Here is an 18171-nt window from a genome sequence, read left to right as displayed (position 1 = left end):
GCGCCGCCCACACTTGCCGTGCCGCTGACGACAACAGAAGCGGGTGCCGCTGATGACAACAGAAGCGGACAAAGAAACAAGACGCAGCAAACAGACACCAAGAACAGACAACCAGGGGAGGGGGGGAAATTAAATAAAATAAATAAATCTTAAAAAAAAAAAAATCATTTGTTATTTCATTAGGCTCATCTACCAGACACTGAGATTTGTTTTTTGTTGTATTGATATTCACCTATGAAGTTTCTGGTCTCCAGCCTCCAGAAGTGCTTCGTAAATATCCACACACTTAATTTTCCTATTTGTTCTTTTGTTCAGCCAAGAAACCTGATGGAATTTTCCTTTTTTTACAACAGAACATCACCAACTACATCCCGAGATCTTTCTTTTTAATTTGCGGTAGCTCTATCAAAGTGTGGGTGTTTTTCCCACATCATTTCTTTGCCAGGTAGAACAAATTTGCTTTCTTTTTTTTTCTTGTTAACAATTTATTTCTGACTTTTTAATGTCCTCTGCTTTTTTAAATAATGAAATCAATTTTATTGATACATATTAATAAAGCTTACAATTTATCCGAAGTGGACAATCAATGGTACTTGGTATAATCACACAGTTGTGTGTTCATCACTTCAATCATTATTGAAGCATTTTAATTTTTTCAATAATTATAATAAACAAAAAATAAAACAAACAAACAAGAAAATTCCCCACTTCTCAATATGTTTCCCCTGCTGTATATAGCTGCTATTTCTGGCTATTCTTGCACAATTATTTATTTATTTATATATTAAATAGTTTTATTGAGATATATTCACATACCATATGATCTATCCAAAGTGTATAATCAATGGCTTTTCTTTTAACTATTAAAAAGTCCTTTATTATAATATTGTAAAATAAATAGAAAAATAGATTGAAAGAAATTACAAATTTTAAAAGAGAGTGCAAGGCCAGGTAAGAATGAAATAAACTATTGGTTTAGTCATTTAATTTCCATTTAGGCCATAATTCTTTCTAGATAATCAAATTCCTATTTAGGGATTCTTCATATCTTATTGGAATGAATTACAGCAGATAACAATTTGTCTACTCAAATTTTATGAGGCAGAAAAATTAAAAATCTTGTTCAATAGTAGTCATGCTAAATCATTCTTCTTCTTATTTTAAAGATTTATTTTTATTTATTTCTCTCCCCTTCCCCCCCCACCCCAGTTGTCTGTTCTCTGTGTCCATTTGCTGCGTGTTCTTCTGTGTCTACTTCTATTCTTGTCAGCGGCACCACGAATCTGTGTCTCTTTTTGTTGCATCATCTTGCTGCGCCAGCTCTCCGTGTGTGCGGCACCACTCCTGGGCAGGCTGCACTTTCTTTCACGTTGGGTGGCTCTCCTTATGGGGAGAACTCCTTGTGCGTGGGGCTCCCCTACACAGGGGTACCCCTGTGTGGCACAGCACTCCTTGCGCGCATCAGCACTGTGCGTGGGCCAGCTCCACACGGGTCAAGGAGGCCCTGGGTTTGAACTGTGGACCTCCCATGTGGTAGGCGGATGCTCTATCCATTGGGCCAAGTCCGCTTCTCTTATGCTAAATCATTATTGATCCAGATAGAGTATTGTAATTAAAATTAAAGAGTATGAATAAGAAAAGGTTAAAGAAAAATGAAGTATCCAAAAATGCATCTCTTCTCCAGTCCCTCTCAATTAAAAGCAAGTGTTTATTTTGTATGAAAAAAAATTAGAATACTGATCACAGGAACAATTTGCCAGTTGCCCTGAGTAATTATTGTTCATATACTATAACATTATTTTACATTTATCTGGTCTACTCCAGCTCTTTTTTGGTTACTATTTACATGGAATATCTTTTTCCAAACTTTCATTTTTAACCTAGTTGGATCCTTATGTCTGAGGTGGATCTCTTGTACACAACATATAGATGGCTCATATTTTTTTAATCCATTCTAGCAGTCTATATCTTTTGCTTGGCGAGTTCAATCCATTAGCATTCAGTGTTATTACTGTAAAGGCATTACTTCTTCCATTTTGCCCTTAGGTTCTCTGCTGTCATATCATTCTATTGTCTGTCTTCTTATCCTTTAGTTTACCCGTCCTAATATCTTCATTTCTAAGTGCTTCTCCAAATCTCTCACCTTTGATTTTTCCTTTCAGACTGCAGCACCCCCTTTACTATCTCTTGCAAATCTGGTCTTTTGGTAACATATTCTATCAGTTTTTGTTTGTCTGTGAATACCTTGAACTCACCCTCATTTTTTTTAAAAGATTATTTATTTATTTTTCTCCCCTTTCCCCCTCCCCCAGTTGTCTGCTTTCTGTGTCCATTTGCTGTGTGTTCTTCTGTGACTGCTTCTATCCTTATCAGTGGCACCGGGAATCTGTGTTTCTTTTTGTTGCATCATCTTGTTGTGTCAGCTCTCCGTGTGTGCAGCGCCATTCTTGGGCAGGCTGCACTTTCTTTTGCGTTGGGTGGCTCTCCTTACGGGGAGCACTCCATGCATGTGGGGCTCCCCTACATGGGGGACACCCCTGCGTGGCACGGCACTCCTTGTGTGCATCAGCACTGCGCATGGGCCAGCTCCACATGGGTCAAGGAGGCCCGGGGTTTGAACTGCGGACCTCCCATGTGGTAGGTGGACGCCCTATCCATTGGGCCAAGTCCACTTCCCTCACCCTCATTTTTGAAGGACAGCTTTGCTTGAATTGGAATTCTTGGCTGGAAGTTTTTCTCTCTTAATACCTTAAATACATTATACCAGTTCCTTCTCTCCTCCATGGTTTCTGATGAGAGGTGGCACTTAATCTTACCAAGTTTCCCTTATATGTGATGCTTTGCTTTTCTCTTGGTGCTTTCAGAATCCTCTCTTTATCTCTGATGTTTGTCATTCTGAATAGTAGGTGTCTTGGGGTAGGTCTGTTCAGATTTATTCTTTTTGGGGTGCATTGTCCTTCTTCAATATTGAAATATATGTTCTTCATAAGAGTTGGGAAGTTTTTGGTCATTATTTCCTCAAATATTCTTTCTGCCACTTTTCCATTCTCTTCTCCTTCTGGGACACTGATAATGCAAATGTCTGCACTTCCCAGCCACCATGGGGGCTTGGTAACTTACATTTGTCATTTTGGCTTCTTCATCTCTCTGTTCCTTACCCTCCTGGGAGTTGTGTAGCACTGTCCTGCTTTGCTAACCCCCAAAGCAGGTCCCTCAGACAGCTTTTGGCTCTTTCTCCATTGCTTTTGTGACAGCATTCAGCCCGCCTGTCAGTCCATTGCCATCTTCCCATAATCCTCCCTCAGACTAAACATTTTTTTTTAAAGATTTATTTTATTTATTTCTCTCCCTTTCCCCCCCTCCCCCGCCGCGGTCTGCTCTCTGTATCCGTTTGCTGTGTGTTCTTCGGCATCTGCTTGCATTCTCGGTGGCAATGGGAAACTACATCTCTTTTTTGTTGCGTCATCTTGCTGTGTCAGCTCTCTGTGTGTGTGGTGCCACTCCTGGGTGGGCTGTGCTTTTTTTTATGTGGGGTGGCTCTCCTTGTGGGGCGCACTCCTTGCGCATGGGGCTCCCCTATGCAGGGGTACCCCTGTGTGGCACGGCACTCCTTGCACACGGCAGCACTGCACATGGGCCAGCTTGCCACACGGGTCAGGAGGTGCTGGGGATCGAACCCTGGACCCTTCATATGGTAGATGGATGCTCTATCAGTTGAGCCATGTGTGCTTCCCAGACTAAACATGTTTTTTTTAAAGATTTATTTTATTTATTTATTTCTCTCCCTTTCCCAGTTGTCTGTTCTCTGTGTCTATTTGCTGCGTCTTCTTTGTCTGCTTCTGTTGTTGTCAGCGACATGGGAATCTGTGTTTCTTTTTGTTGCATCATCTTGTGTGTCAGCTCTCCGTGTGTGTGGCACCATTCCTGGGCAGGCTGCACTTTCTTTAGCGCTGGGTGGCTCTCCTTATGGGGCACACTCCTTGCGCGTGGGGCTCCCCTACGTGGGGGACACCCCTGTGTGGCACGGCACTCCTTGCACGCATCAGCACTGTGCATGGGCCAGCTCCACACGGGTCAAGGAGGCCCGGGGTTTGAGCTGCGGACCTCCCATGTGGTAGACGGACGCCCTAACCACAGGGCAAAGTCCATCGCCAAGACTAAACATTTTTAATTGTTAAAAGTTCTTAACCAAATCTTCTAAGGATCCAGAATTATTACTGCCTATATTAAAAGCCTGCCCAGGGAAGGAAATTATATTGAGAGGAAAAAAAGTCTTGTTTTCTTTCTTAATTTGAGAGAAAAGAGAAAGAAATGTGAATATAATTAAAATGTGCAATAAAAAGACAATGGGTGTAAAACATATACAGATAAAGACATGATTGAAAATGCAATCATACAGCAATGTAGGATCAAGGAATTTGGCAGGGCAGTTCAAATTCTCTACTTATTTTCATAATGAATTTTTGATTTTTGCCACTTTCGATCTTTTCTTCTTTTTCTCTTGCATCCCCCAGGCCTCCCAAACGTTCCTATGTATTTCCATTTCTCATTTAACCATGTGCTATGTCCCTTTCTTCCATTTCTAGTATCTCCCATCTTTACCAGGATACTTTCTTTCTTTCTACCTAGCATGCCTAATTATGGATTTGGAATGACTTTGCACTGTTTTATTTATTTAATTATTTTTTAAAGATTTATTTTTTTATTTATTCCTGCCCCCCCTCCCATTGTTGGCTCTCTATGTGTTCTTCTTTGTTCACTTGTATTCTTGTCAGTGGCACCAGGAATCTCTGTCTCTTTTTGTTGCGTCATCTTGCTGCATCAGCTCTCCATGTGTGTGGTGCCACTCCTAGGCAGGTTGCACTTTTTTTTTAGCATGGCGTGGCTCTCCTAATGGGGTGCACTCCTTGCGCATGGGGCTTCCCTTGTGGGGGACACCCCTGTGTGGCATGGCACTCCTTGCGCACATCAGCACTGCACATGGGCCAGGAGGCCCTGGGTTTGAACCCTGGACCTCCCATATGGTAGGCAGATGCTCTATCAATTGAGCCAAATCTGCTTCCCAGCACTGTTATATTTAGAATATTACATTCCCAGTTCTTTTTTTTTTTTTTTTTTTGAGATACCAGGGGTCAGGGATTGAACCCGGGACTTCGTGTGTAGGAAGCTGGTGCTCAACCACTGAACCACATTGGCTTCCCTGGGTTTGTTTTGCTTTCTTATTTTTTATTTTCCAGGAGGCACCAGGAACTGAACCCAGGAGTGCTGGAGCCAAATCTGCTCCCCATTCCCAGTTCTTTTAACCCAGATTAGCAGACCATTTCCTTTCTCGTTTTCAAAGCAAAATGAAACACTAAATTAAGTTGCTTTTAACTATATGGGCTGTTAATAACAGATTTCCTGTAGTCCTGTTACCTTCCAGAGAAAGCAAGTTCCTTCATTTTCCTTATAAGTGTAAGCAAAGAAAATATGTACAAACAGCAACTTACTCTTGGATGGAATGCTATGGCAGTGACGAAGTCTATATGCTGAAAACAGCAAAGACATTCTCTTCTGGAAATATGCCATAGCCTGACTGTTTTATCCATTGATGAAGAAAGTAGAAAGTAGTTCTGTGGAGTAAATGACACTGATTAATACACTTGGAAGATCTCATTTTTTCAGTTCAGTGCCATACTTCATCCCTTCAAAGACTTTTCCACATTACCCATTCTGAAATTAGGATTAATCTTATGTCCTATGTCAAAAAGAGTCAGCCAGGAACCAGGCAGTGGACTACATTGTGTCTTAGTTGTCATAGCCTGTACATAGAGGAACTTAGCTAGGAGTACAAGGCATATAATTCATTTGATCATCACTTCAGTAATGTTCACATTGATAACACTGGTTAATTTTAACTCACATTTGGATCTCTTATTGTCTCTAACAATGTCTTCAAAAAGCTATTGTGCACCTGTCACACCCTAGGCCAGGCAATGAAAGAAGATAAATCATCAAATCTCTCAGAATAGTATAGAACTTTCAAAGCTAGAAGAGGGTAATATGACTGATTTAGGCACTGTGGTTGACCATCACCCAGGAACCAAGCTTCTATCTGTCTAAAGCTTCCAGCTCGCAGAAGTTCTTCACTTGTAAACATAATCTATTTAAAGTGGAGAACTATTAGTTTTACTGCAGTAGGAAACCCAAATGAGACCCTAATATTCTATGGTATGCCTAAAGGTACCAAAGAAATCAAGGTAATGATAATGACGACATTTACTGAGTACTTACAATGTGCTCAGCATTGTTCTTAGCACGCTACAGCCACCCTATAAGGTAGGTACCTTATATCCCCTTCTACAAATGAGAACACTGACATACAGAGGTTAAACACTTGCCTAAGATTACACAGCTCGTCAGTGGCAGAGTTGGGATTTATACCCAGGTAGTTTGGCTCCAGATTCAGGCTCTGGTTAACCACTACATTGTTCTGCAGAGTGGTTAAGTGAAACACATTATGAAAGGCAACAAGATTCTTTGTCATTTGTTGAAACTTATTAAGTATGTTCAGGAAAATCATTTGGTGGTCCCTCAAAAAAATTAAACATACAATTATCATATTATCCAACAATTCCACTCCTAGGTATATCCCAAAGAATTGCAAGCAGGGACTCAAATTGATACTTGTACACCAATGTTCACAGAAGCATTATTCAGAATAGCCAAAAACTAGAAACAACCCAAGTGTCCATCAACAGAAGAATAGATAAGCAAAACGTGGTACATACATACAATGGAATATTATTCAGCCATAAAAAGGAATGAAGTTCTGATGCATGTTACAACATGGATGAAGCTTGAAAAAGATATGCTGAGTGAAATAAGTCAGACACTAAGGGATGAATATGTATGACTCCACTTATACGAACTACCTAGAGTAGGCAAATTTGTAGAGACAGAAAGTAACTTAAAGGTTACAAGGGGTGGGGGGAGGGGGAAATGGGGAATTATTGCGTTATGGGTACACGATTTCTGTTTGGGGTGAAGAAAAGTTTTGGGAATAGATAGTGGTGAGAGTTGCATAACACTGTGAATGAATTAATGCCACTCAATTGTATACTTAAAAATGGTTAAAACAGCAAAATTTTATGGTACATATATTCTCCCACACACAAAAAAGAATCTTTAGTCTGTGAAAACATGAAGCACAAATACTGATTTTGATACGTAATTGTATTGATAAATATATGCTATTTTTGGCTAGTTTAAGAAGTGTACATTATATGTGGTATAACCATTTCAAAGAGATGGCCCACTTTATAACTAAAAAGCAGAATTTTGGAAAGATTTACCATAACCTCTGAAGCATGTAAGAGTGTTTCTACTTTCAAGATTCACTCAGTTCCAACAGGGCATTTTTAGGGAATTGGAATTGTTCTGCATGATACTGTAATGATGGATACAGGCCATTATACATTTTGTCAAAACCTATAAAACTGTACAGCACAAAGTATAAACAAACCATAAGGTAAATTAGAGACCTTGGTTAGTAGCAATGCTTCAGTATTGGTTCATCAATCATAACAAATGTACCATTACACTAATGTGGGAGGGGGAGGGGTTATATGGGAATTCCCTATACTTTCAATATAACTTTTCTGTAATCTAAAACTTCTCTAAAAATAGAATTTATTACAAAAAAGGAAACAAAATAAAACAAAAAGATCCACTCAGTTCCAGAAGAGTTTTGAAGAGTATATGCAGTTTGCATTATTATTTCCTGTTGGTTAATAACAACTGTATAAAAATTAAACCTAAAAACTGACTTTATTCAGTTCGTGCAACAGTCCATTGTCTAAGCATTTGAAAGAGATCTGAAGATATCTCTAAAATTATAGTGAAGATGCTGAAGACATGTTAAGACCTGTTTTATTTTGCCAAGAGGATTTTCTCTATTCAACAATGCTCACTGAATAAGTGAAATTAAATAATTTTCATAGACCAAGCAATGATCTTGGGAGTCAAAGAAATTGGATTCAAATCTAAGTTCTAAAACTAGTTTTATAGCTAGTTTATAACTAGTTTTGCAATCTTGTATGCAGGTTACAGAGGCTCAGCTTCCTAATCTACAAAATGATATATCCCCTACCTCAAAGGGGTGTTATTAAAAGAATTCACAAGGTAATTCCTATTACCTGGCATAAAATAACAAGTTTCAGCAAATAGAAAATCCACTATAAACACCGACCATGATAGACACTAAAAAGAAACAATAGTAAATTAAGATGTGGTCCCTACCCTTAGAAGCTTACAATCTTATTGCCAACAAGACTTAGGAATGTGCACAGCAAATACTTAAATAAAAATGAAAGTGTAAGAAAATAACATAGAGGTAAGTGCTATAGAAATTCAGGTAAACAGATCAATATTCACTTTAGCTGTTAGGAAAAGCCTTGTAAAGGAGAATGGGATTCAGGAAGCACATTAAAGGATGAATACATTTTGGTTAAGTAGAGAAGAGGAAGAAAGGCCCCCTGCATCTGGGGCTAGAATAGCAGAAATTTTGCTCATTTCCTCTGGCTCAAGGTGGGAGTTGGGAAATGTAAGGATATGGCTTTAGGGGACCATTACTGTATGGGGCAGAGCTACCTGAAATAACTGTCATCTAGGCCAGTGCTTCTCTATTTGTGGTAAAAGACTTTGTTTTGCTTTTTAAAATTTCTGAGTCATCAGCTGATACTACCATAAAATATAGAAAAAAATTACTAGAAGAATGAAGTGAAAATAAGACAATGCAAAATACAAGCCCTGTTTTTAAAAATTATTATACAAAATAGAAGCCCCAGTTTTAAAAATATTAGATTAAATAGTCATGAAATTACTCTGAAATCCTGCCATAAGAATTTCTAAATGGTCACTCTTAGTTTCTGTACTTATCGCTTCAGACTGGTATTCTATCTATCTATCTATCTATCTATCTATCTATCTATCTATCTATCTATCTATATTTTTTTACATAAATTAACCCATTTATTTCAGGCTAGAGATTGTCCAAATTGTGGTACTCCTACTGGTCTTTCTTTTTTTTAAAAAGATTTATTTATTTATTTAATTCCCCCCTCCCCCGGTTGTCTGTTTTCTGTGTCTATTTGCTGCGTCTTGTTTCTTTGTCTGCTTCTGTTGTCGTCAGTGGCACAGGAAGTGTGGGCGGCGCCATTCCTGGGCAGGCTGCACTTTCTTTCACGCTGAGCGGCTCTCCTTACGGGTGCACTCCTTGCGCGTGGGGCTCCCCTACGTGGACACCCGTGCGTGGCAGGGCACTCCTTGCGCGCATCAGCACTGCGCATGGGCCAGCTCCACACGGGTCAAGGAGGCCCGGGGTTTGAACCGCGGACCTCCCATGTGGTATACGGATGCCCTAACCACTGGGCCAAGTCCGTTTCCCTCCTACTGGTCTTTCAATTCCTTCAGTCTCCTGACGACAGACTTTACTGTGAATGCAGAGGTGGTGTTGTACGTCCAGGCACCACGAGCTACTGTTTTCATGCAGGAACCACAATGCCATATCCCCACAGCTTTTCTCTTCATTTAGGTCTTGCCATAGAAAGAGTAAGTACACTTGGTGTGCTGGCTGATTTCAATTTTCTTCACCATTTTCCAAAGGGAGGAGCCATTACGGTTTCCATATTTACTAACAATTCCAACCTTCTTGGTGCGTTTCGCCATGTTGCTGTGAATCAACTCCAAGCCCAGAGAGAGCTGGTATTCTATATTTGTCTCATTAGGGACTGGTAAGAAACAAGTTACAGACTGGCACCCATCTTTAAAAATGAATACTACTCACTTGAGACAAGTAGATAGCTGGATGGACACAAACTCTTATTATTGTCCCATCCTAATTTCATTTAAAAAAATGCCAACAAAGTATGTAAGAATTTTAAGATTTCTTAAATCTCTGCAACTTGTCCAATGCCTATCATTTTTGTAATCTTGTTTATTGGTAGTGATTAGCTATTGTGGCACAGGAATGGGCTACATGGTAATGCTCGAAATCCAAGTGGTTTGAATCCCAATGCTCTCAATCCCTAGTTCTATGCCTCTGGGCATGTTCCTTAACTACTATGAAACACAGTTTTCTTTTTTTTTAAAGTACTAGGGATTGAACCTAGGACCTCATACATGGGAAGCAGGCACTCAGCCCTGAACTATACCTGCTCCCCATACAGTTTTCTTTTAATCCATGATAAAGAAGCATCAACTTTATCATAAGGCATGTTTTGAGGGGACAAACAGAACACATGTAAAGTACTTAAATTTTGTCTGTATCCCACCTCTTAAAACACTACCTGGCACATAGTGATGATGGTGGTGATAATGGTGATAATAGCTAATATGAATTACTATGTTCCAGGCAAATTCTTTATATTTACTCACTCAGTTAATCTTCCCCTATAGCCTTATGAGGAAGCTATTTTTATTATGCCTATTTTGCAGATGGAGGAATGGTGAGGTCAAGTGATGTGCCCCAAATCACACCCTTGTAAGGGGCAGACTAGGTAGGACATGAACTCTGAGAATCTGGCTCCAGAGCTCATGCTCTTAACTATTAGGTCATATCACCTCTTCTGGCTGTAAAGTGATCAATATGTTTTGAGCGAATGCAAAGTACTGAGTATACAGCAAATTTATTTGCATAGATTCTCAATAATTCCCACAACCAGAGTGTGAAGTAGTGACTATTTGTTACTTTAATAGGAGGAACTGGAATTAATCTGTCCAAGGCCACACTATAAGTGGAGAAATTAGGGGTCAAATTCAGACCTTCTCTTTCTATGTCTCATACTCTTTTTAATATTTACTGCTGCCTCCAGGAAAGAAAGAAGACAAATGGTCAGTGAGACAGGAAAAGAATTGAGAAATACAGTGTTACAAAACCAAGAAGAGTATTTCAAGAAAGATCAATAGCATCAAATCATCAAATGCTACAAAAGGTTATGTAGAATGAGTTCAAAGAAAAGGTACGAATCCTAATTAGAAGATGGCCAATGGAGATCTAATTCCTTCCAGTTAGTGTTTTATTTCAGGAAAATTATTGGCTTGCTTTAAGAAAGTGAAATGAGTACAAGATTCCCAAAATGCTTTGTATTTCTTATTCCATATGAATATGATTATCGTGAACACCTTAGCTTTCTATCCGCTGACAATTTAGGGCACAGGATGGGGGGAGGAATACAATGACGCAATTAGGGCTCAGTTTAAAAACCAGACTGCCTGTAACCAAGGCAAGGCCCAAACTTGTTCTGAAAATATATTATGATGGATGGGTTATAAAAAGCATCCAGAACACCTGAACAGGTATGATAGGACACAATTCATAAATATAGTAATTCAAAGTTGGAGCTCAGGGAAAGTCTGACTTTCCAAGATTTATCAGTGATGTCTTTGTGGTGCTGGAGGTTCTCCTAACACAGTTAGGATATATGGACATAACTAGTATCTCTGATATTATGTTGTTAACTTAAGTGACTTTTCTCAATTGAAGACTTTTATAGATTAGATTTTTTCAAATTCTTAATAGATTTTAGATTCTGCTAACAGATTTTAATACAAAGGAAGTGTAAGGAATGCAAAATTTGCAAAAAATGGTTCATGTTTCAAACACCTTATATGAAACTTTAAATATCTCCTTAAATTTTGGCAAAACTATTAAGATATTTGCTCATTGACATATAGCTACCTTACTTCTGAATGATTTTCTCTAATGAAAAAAGTCAGAAAGTGATGATTCATCATTAATTCACAGATTATAATTGCTAAACCTATATTAATAATTTCATGAATGTAGAAGATTAGCTCCAAAGCAGGCTTGATTAGAGAGATCAGACTTTACCTTTATAGTTGAAGTCATACCCATTCTGCTGAGGACAGATACTCTGCAAAATTATTGCTAATAAAAGAAGCAAAGGGTAGCAAATATATAGAAAGGCCCATATAGAAGCTATTAAGTAATATAAAGTATCATTTTATTAGCTTATCCTGATGACCTTCTTCCTGGGTTAATTTGTAGATAACTTCCATAAAGTATGTATGAACATTCAAACGTTCGACAGTATTGACAATCCTACAAATAAAACCTTTATTTTAATCCTAAAGTCATAGTTACTACAAGTAATACGCAATTCAAGTAAGTATTTCTTACTTTAGACCATGAAAGATCAAGGAGATCAGCAGTATGTCCTTTATATTTGCAAAATGGTCGTTGCCGAAATGGTGCATTTTTATCATCAGGGTCTTCATCAGTTCCACTGCATACCTATTTAGACATAAGACAAACTTTAAAACTGAGATGTAAAACCAGCAAAACAAAAGTCTTATATTCTTTCCACCCCCCTTGTTCTCTTATCATTTTATCTGATGCCTGAAAGAAATCTTGTTACACTATTAGCAAATTTCTCTTAATGCTGAATCTACTACTTATCATCTCTTCTTTTATCTCCTCACCTTAACAAACTACGATCATATCTGAAGACATCGTGCTATCACAGTCTTTTCCCCTCTAACAGAGTGCCCCCACTTGGTCATTTTTTGAGCACCTGTTCCTTCAGGAGACTTGGGAGCTAGCACCAGGCGGTGAATCATGATTGATTCTAAGCTAATCAAGATTAGCTCTTTCTCTTTCCCAGGGACTATTTGTTTAGGCATGAGCATGAACTACAATTTTCATCAGTTAGATATCAAGAAAGCTAACGGGGTGGAGAAGGGGTAAGAAGAGGCTTCCAGAAAGATTTTTTAGCTCTTAAAAGGGGGCATATGAAAGCAACGTCTCCTTTTCCACTTCTGAACGTTGCTGTCTGCATATGACACATAAGACTATAACCATCATTTTAGGACCACAAAGGGAAGCCCAAGAGAACAAAACAACAAAGAATAGCAGAGCAGGAAGTTGGGAGGATCCCATTTCCCTCAAGATACTATTGAGCTGCTGAATAAACCAACCTGGGAACTGCCTTACCTCCAGAATTGCTTCCTCATTGTTTAAGACTTTTTCAGTTGGGGCTCTGTTATTTGAAGTCAAAAGCATCCTGACAGAGGTAGGTAGAAAATAATGCCATATGTTTGTGGCATGCATTAGTTTATAGCATGCTTTTGCATTCATTATCTGAATGAATCCTAATAACTCCTTGAGGTAGGTATTTAACATTAGGAAAAGGAAGAAATTTTTAAAAATTGAGGCTCAGTGAGGTTAAAATAACATACTAAAGGTCACACAGTTATCTGTAAACAGCAGAACAAAGTGAGAACACAAGTCATCTAACTGTAAGTCCACTTGGTCTGTCAAATGTTTTAGAGGCTATAGGATAAGCAAAAATACGGAGTGTTAGCTAAGCCTTTTTAGGAAAGGGTAGGTAGGATGATGAGGACAGAGAAAAAAGTATATGGAGGTACAGTAAGGGATTAGGGTAGAAAGGTACATTGAGACCAGAATCTGTGGCTTAAAAGTTCCGACATTCTAAAGTGACGGAGAGCCAACACAGGTTGCTGAAAAGGAAAGATAACACGATATGACCAGTACTTTAGAAAAAGAACTCTGGGAATAATGTAAAAGATGGTTTGGTAGGCTTGGAGGAAGAAAGAACAGTAAGTTTAAGTACGAATGATCAGGGCTTGAACTAGGACATGGTGACAGATGAAAATTACCACTGTCATCTTTCTAGAACTTTACAGTTTACAAAAACATGTCAAATATGGAGGATGACCAGAAATTAAGACTTCCTGACCCTTTGCCACACACTCCTAACCCTAGGTGACTACAGTGACTTCTGCTAGGTTTGCTGTCAGACTAATAAGCACTGCTGGAAGACATAAAACTAAACAGGTTTGCCATATTACATAAAATTGAACTTTCTGTTTAATAACCATTCATTTACTTTTCCTCAGCATATATTCCCTAGAAGTGATTCCAGACCTCTTCTTTCCTCCTTAAACATTTCTTTCTCCTGGCACTCTATCTTTTTTTCAAGGCATTTAAATAGTGTTTGAGTATGAAGTAATACATACTCAGGATAGACAATTCAGACAATATAGAAAGAAAATAAAATATTAAAATTACCTATAACTTGCTAATATTTTGACCATCTTCAGTCTTCCTTTTTTTTTTTTTTTAAAGATTTATGTATTTCTCTCCCCTTCTTCCCCTGCCCCAATTGTCTGTTCTGTGTCTATTTGCTGCATGTTCTTTGTCCGCTTCTGTTGTTGTTAGCAGCATGGGAATTTGTTTCTTTTTGTTGCGTCATCTTGTGGTGTCTGCTCTCCGTGTGTGCGGCACCATTCCTGGGCAGGCTGCACTTTCTTTCGCGCTGGGCGGCTCTCCTTACGGGGCGCATTCCTTGCGCGTGGGGCTCCCCTACACGGGGACACCCCTGCATGGCAGGGCACTCCTTGCCCGCATCAGCACTGCGCATGAGCCAGCTGCACACGGGTCAAGGAGGCCCGGGGTTTGAACCGCAGACCTCCCATGTGGTAGACAGACGCCCTAACCACTGGGCCAAGTCCGCTTCCCAATCTTTCATTTCTTAAAATATGACTGAGATCATAGTGTATGCACAATTCTTTATCCTCCTTTTTTTAATACCATGAGCATTTTCTTATTTCACTGAAAATATTTACCAGCTGCATAATATAGGTGCATCATGATTTTTTAAAAATAAAGCTACTTGTACTACTTGTAGCCATAGCATTTTTATAATTTTTTTTGAGATTTTAAATTTATTTTTCTCCCCTTCCTCCCCCACCCCCCCAAGTTGTCTGCTCTCTGTGTCCATTGCTGCTGTTCTTCTGTGTCCACTTGTATTCTTGTCAGCCACACCAGGAATCTGTATCTCTTTTTGTTGCGTCATCTTGCTGCGTCAGCTCTCCGTGTGTGTGGCACCATTCCTGGGCAGGCTGCACTTTCTTCTGCGCTGCATGGCTCTCCCTACGGGGCACAATCCTTGAGCGTGGAGCTCCCCTGCGCGGGGACACCCCTGTGTGGCAGGGTACTCCCTGGGTGTATCAGCACTGCGTGTGGGCCAGCTCCACACAGGTCAGGAGGCCCTGGGTTTGACCCTTTTACCTCCCATGTGGTAGGCGGATGCCCTATCTGTTGGGTCAAATCTGCTTCCCTGGGTGCATCATGATTTAATCATTCTCCATTTGTTAGTTATTTAGACAATTTATTTATTTTTGCTAATATAAATAGCATCAATGTACATGTCAGAGAATCTTTTTCTATGTTTAACTATTTCTTTATCCTTATATAAGGAGTGTTACTGGGTCAAAAGGCTTAAACTTGAGACTTCTGTTTTAATAAAAGGTCAGTTTATTAGACAAGTTTTGAAAAACACAGAAATACAAAGAAATAAAAATCAATTAAAATCCTACTAATGATAATTGAGAATATATCCTTTAAGTCTTTATTTTTAAATTTCTGTCCCCCCTTGTTTTTTGTGCTTGCTGTGTCTTTTCGTTGTGTGCTCATCTTCTTTTTTTTCTTTTTAAGGTGGCACCGGGAACTGAACCCGGAGCCTCCCATGCAGGAGGGAGGCACCCAATCACTTGAGCCACTTTTGCTTCCTGCTTCCTCATTGTGTTTCCTTGATGTGTCTCTCAGTTGCATCATCTTTTGTATCAGCTTGCCACACCAGCCTGTTGCGTCAGCTCACCATCTTGCTTGTCTTCTTTAGGAGGCATTGGGAACCAAACCCGGGAACCTACCATGTGTAGCCGGGTGCCCAACTGCTTGAGACATATCCACTTCCTCTTAAATATATTTATAAATAAAAGACTTAAAGTAAAAATTTGGATAATATTGCATCAATTTTTAAATCCTATTTTCACTTTATGTCTTAATGTCATTAAATAATCTTTGAAAACAATTTAAGGACTGCATGTGTTATTTATTATACCATAGTTTTAATTTTTCAGCTGTTAGAAATTGAAGTTGTTCAAATTTTAGCTACTGTAAGAACAGTATGATGAAAACCCTTTTATAAAGCAGCACCGCCCAACCCAATAGTGTCAATGCATCATAGTCATACCCATCCACTGCATAACTACACACTTCCACCTTATAGATTTTGCCCATAAGGGCATTGGATCACCAACTTCTTCTCCCTTTCTGTCTCCTGTAAAACTATCTTCCAGGCTCTAGATCTGTGAGTCTGCTCAATTTGCTTAATTCATATCAGTGAGGTCATGTAATATTTCTCATTCACTGCTGGGCTTGCTTCACTCAACATAAGGTCTTCAAGATTTACATTATCCCGTGTATTAATACTGCATTCCTTCTCACAGCTGAGTAACATTCCATTGTATGCATATACCACAATTTGTTTATCCATTCATCAGTTGATAGACATTTGGGTTGTTGCCAACTTTTGGGAACAGTGAATAATGCCCCTATGAACACTGGTGTGCATATATCTGTTCATTTCCCTGCTTTCAATGTCAAGCCCTCAATATTGTTGCAAGTAACTATGAAGCTTGTTCTTCAAGGAGTGAAGCTTGGTGTTTGCCATAAGTCCTGAGGGGAGGGAACAGAGGAATACAATAGATGGGACATGGCGCATTTTGGGGGCAACGGAAATGTTCTACATGATCTTGCAATTCTGGATACAAGCCATGTGAAATTTCATCAAAACGTATACAACTGAATGTTCTAAAATATAAACCATAATGTAAATCATTGACCATATTAGTAGCAATGTTTCAATATTAATGCATCGATTGTAACAAATATACCATCCACTTGTAAAATGTTATTAATAGGGGAAAGGGGAAAAGGGGGAGGATGTTGGGTACATGAGAATCGCCTGTTCTGTACATGACTTTTTTGTAACCTAAAGCTTCTTTGAAGACAACATGAAAAACAAGTAAGATACTGGGGGAATAAAAAGAAGAAAATGTCACTGTACATACAAGATAACAGATTGTACAGTGATGAAAGACATAATGTCCAATTTTTAAAAAAACTTTACATTTTTATTTATTTTTTTATTATTCCAAATTAAAAAAAATTGTACTTAACTTGTTATTTTGAAAACTATCATTATTGTCTCATTTTCTTATTAATAGTATTTGGTTATTTTCTTAGCTTCATTTTTTTGGGAAGCAAACAAAAATTTTAATACAATTTGTAAATTTAAACTGACATCCTATTTCAAGTGTGGTCATTCTTTTATTGTTTTGCTTTACAAAAAAATCTGCTAATAAAATTAGATTTAAAAAGCTTTCTGAATCTCAAGGAATGGGTTTTTATGGAAAATCCAAAGGAACTTTTAGAAAACCTTAAGGTTTGCCCAAAGTTAAAATTCAACCAGATTAATTCCATGAGGTGACAAGTCCAAATGTTGAAGTAATGAGCTTGAGAGGATGCCAGGAGATAGAAAAGATCCTTTGGCACTGGGTGGGGGGAGCTCCTATTTTTCTTGGTATATATATATATATATAGCATCTTTTTTTTCTTCTTTTTACACTATATATCCCACCATAACCCACTGAATGGACTGGGAGAAAGAGTAAACTACAACATAAGCTACAATCCATGCTGTGTAGCAATGCTCCAAAATGTACTCATCAAATGCAATGGATGTGCCACAACAATGAAGAAGGTTGTTGATGTGGGAGGGGGGGGGTAGTGGGGCATATGGGAACCTCTTATATTTTTTAATGTAGCATTTTGTGTGAACCATGTATCTTTAAGAAAAAGATAATTAAAATTTTTTTAAATGGTTAAATGGCAAATGTTATATGTTTGTCACTACAATTTATAAAAACCTAACTTTTATAAGACATTACACTACTGAGACTATAGAGTTGGAACATATATTCATGAATTAGCTTCATATTTTAATAGATTGTTTATTTATTTTTAAAAGATACAGACCATTAGTCGAAGGGGCCATTTTCACCCAGTTGAATGAGCTTGGTGACCTTGTCCAAATATCAATTGACTGTATATGTAGAATCTACATCAGAACTCTCAATTCAGATCCACTGGTCATTATGTCTATCCTTGTGCCAATACCATGCAGTTTTGACCACTCTGGCTTTGTAGTAATTTTTAAAGTCAGGTAGTGTGATTCTTCCGATTTTGTTTTTCTTTTTCAATATGTCTTTGGCTATTCAGGGCTTCTTGCCCTTCCAGATAAA

General features: G+C 38.5%; 1 protein-coding gene across 2 annotated transcripts in view; it reads right to left on the bottom strand.

The window, feature by feature from the left end:
* The window catches only part of WDR44 (WD repeat domain 44), a 102877-nt gene that overhangs the window by 15714 nt on the left and 68992 nt on the right, over positions 1-18171 (bottom strand). The window contains exons 13-14 of one of the 2 annotated variants that reach the window (XM_058291653.2): positions 12182-12295; positions 5490-5612 (exon numbers count right to left, since the gene is read on the bottom strand). In XM_058291653.2, coding sequence (XP_058147636.1) covers positions 5490-5612; positions 12182-12295 — 237 coding nt within the window. The remainder of the gene's footprint in view (positions 1-5489; positions 5613-12181; positions 12296-18171) is intronic. The other variant, XM_071212941.1, reaches the window with a different exon arrangement.

Source organism: Dasypus novemcinctus, chromosome X (assembly GCF_030445035.2).
Source record: "Dasypus novemcinctus isolate mDasNov1 chromosome X, mDasNov1.1.hap2, whole genome shotgun sequence".
In the NCBI taxonomy this organism is placed as follows: domain Eukaryota; kingdom Metazoa; phylum Chordata; class Mammalia; order Cingulata; family Dasypodidae; genus Dasypus; species Dasypus novemcinctus.
The sequence above is the reverse complement of the archived record's forward strand: the minus strand, read 5'-3'. Positions and strand labels throughout refer to the sequence as shown.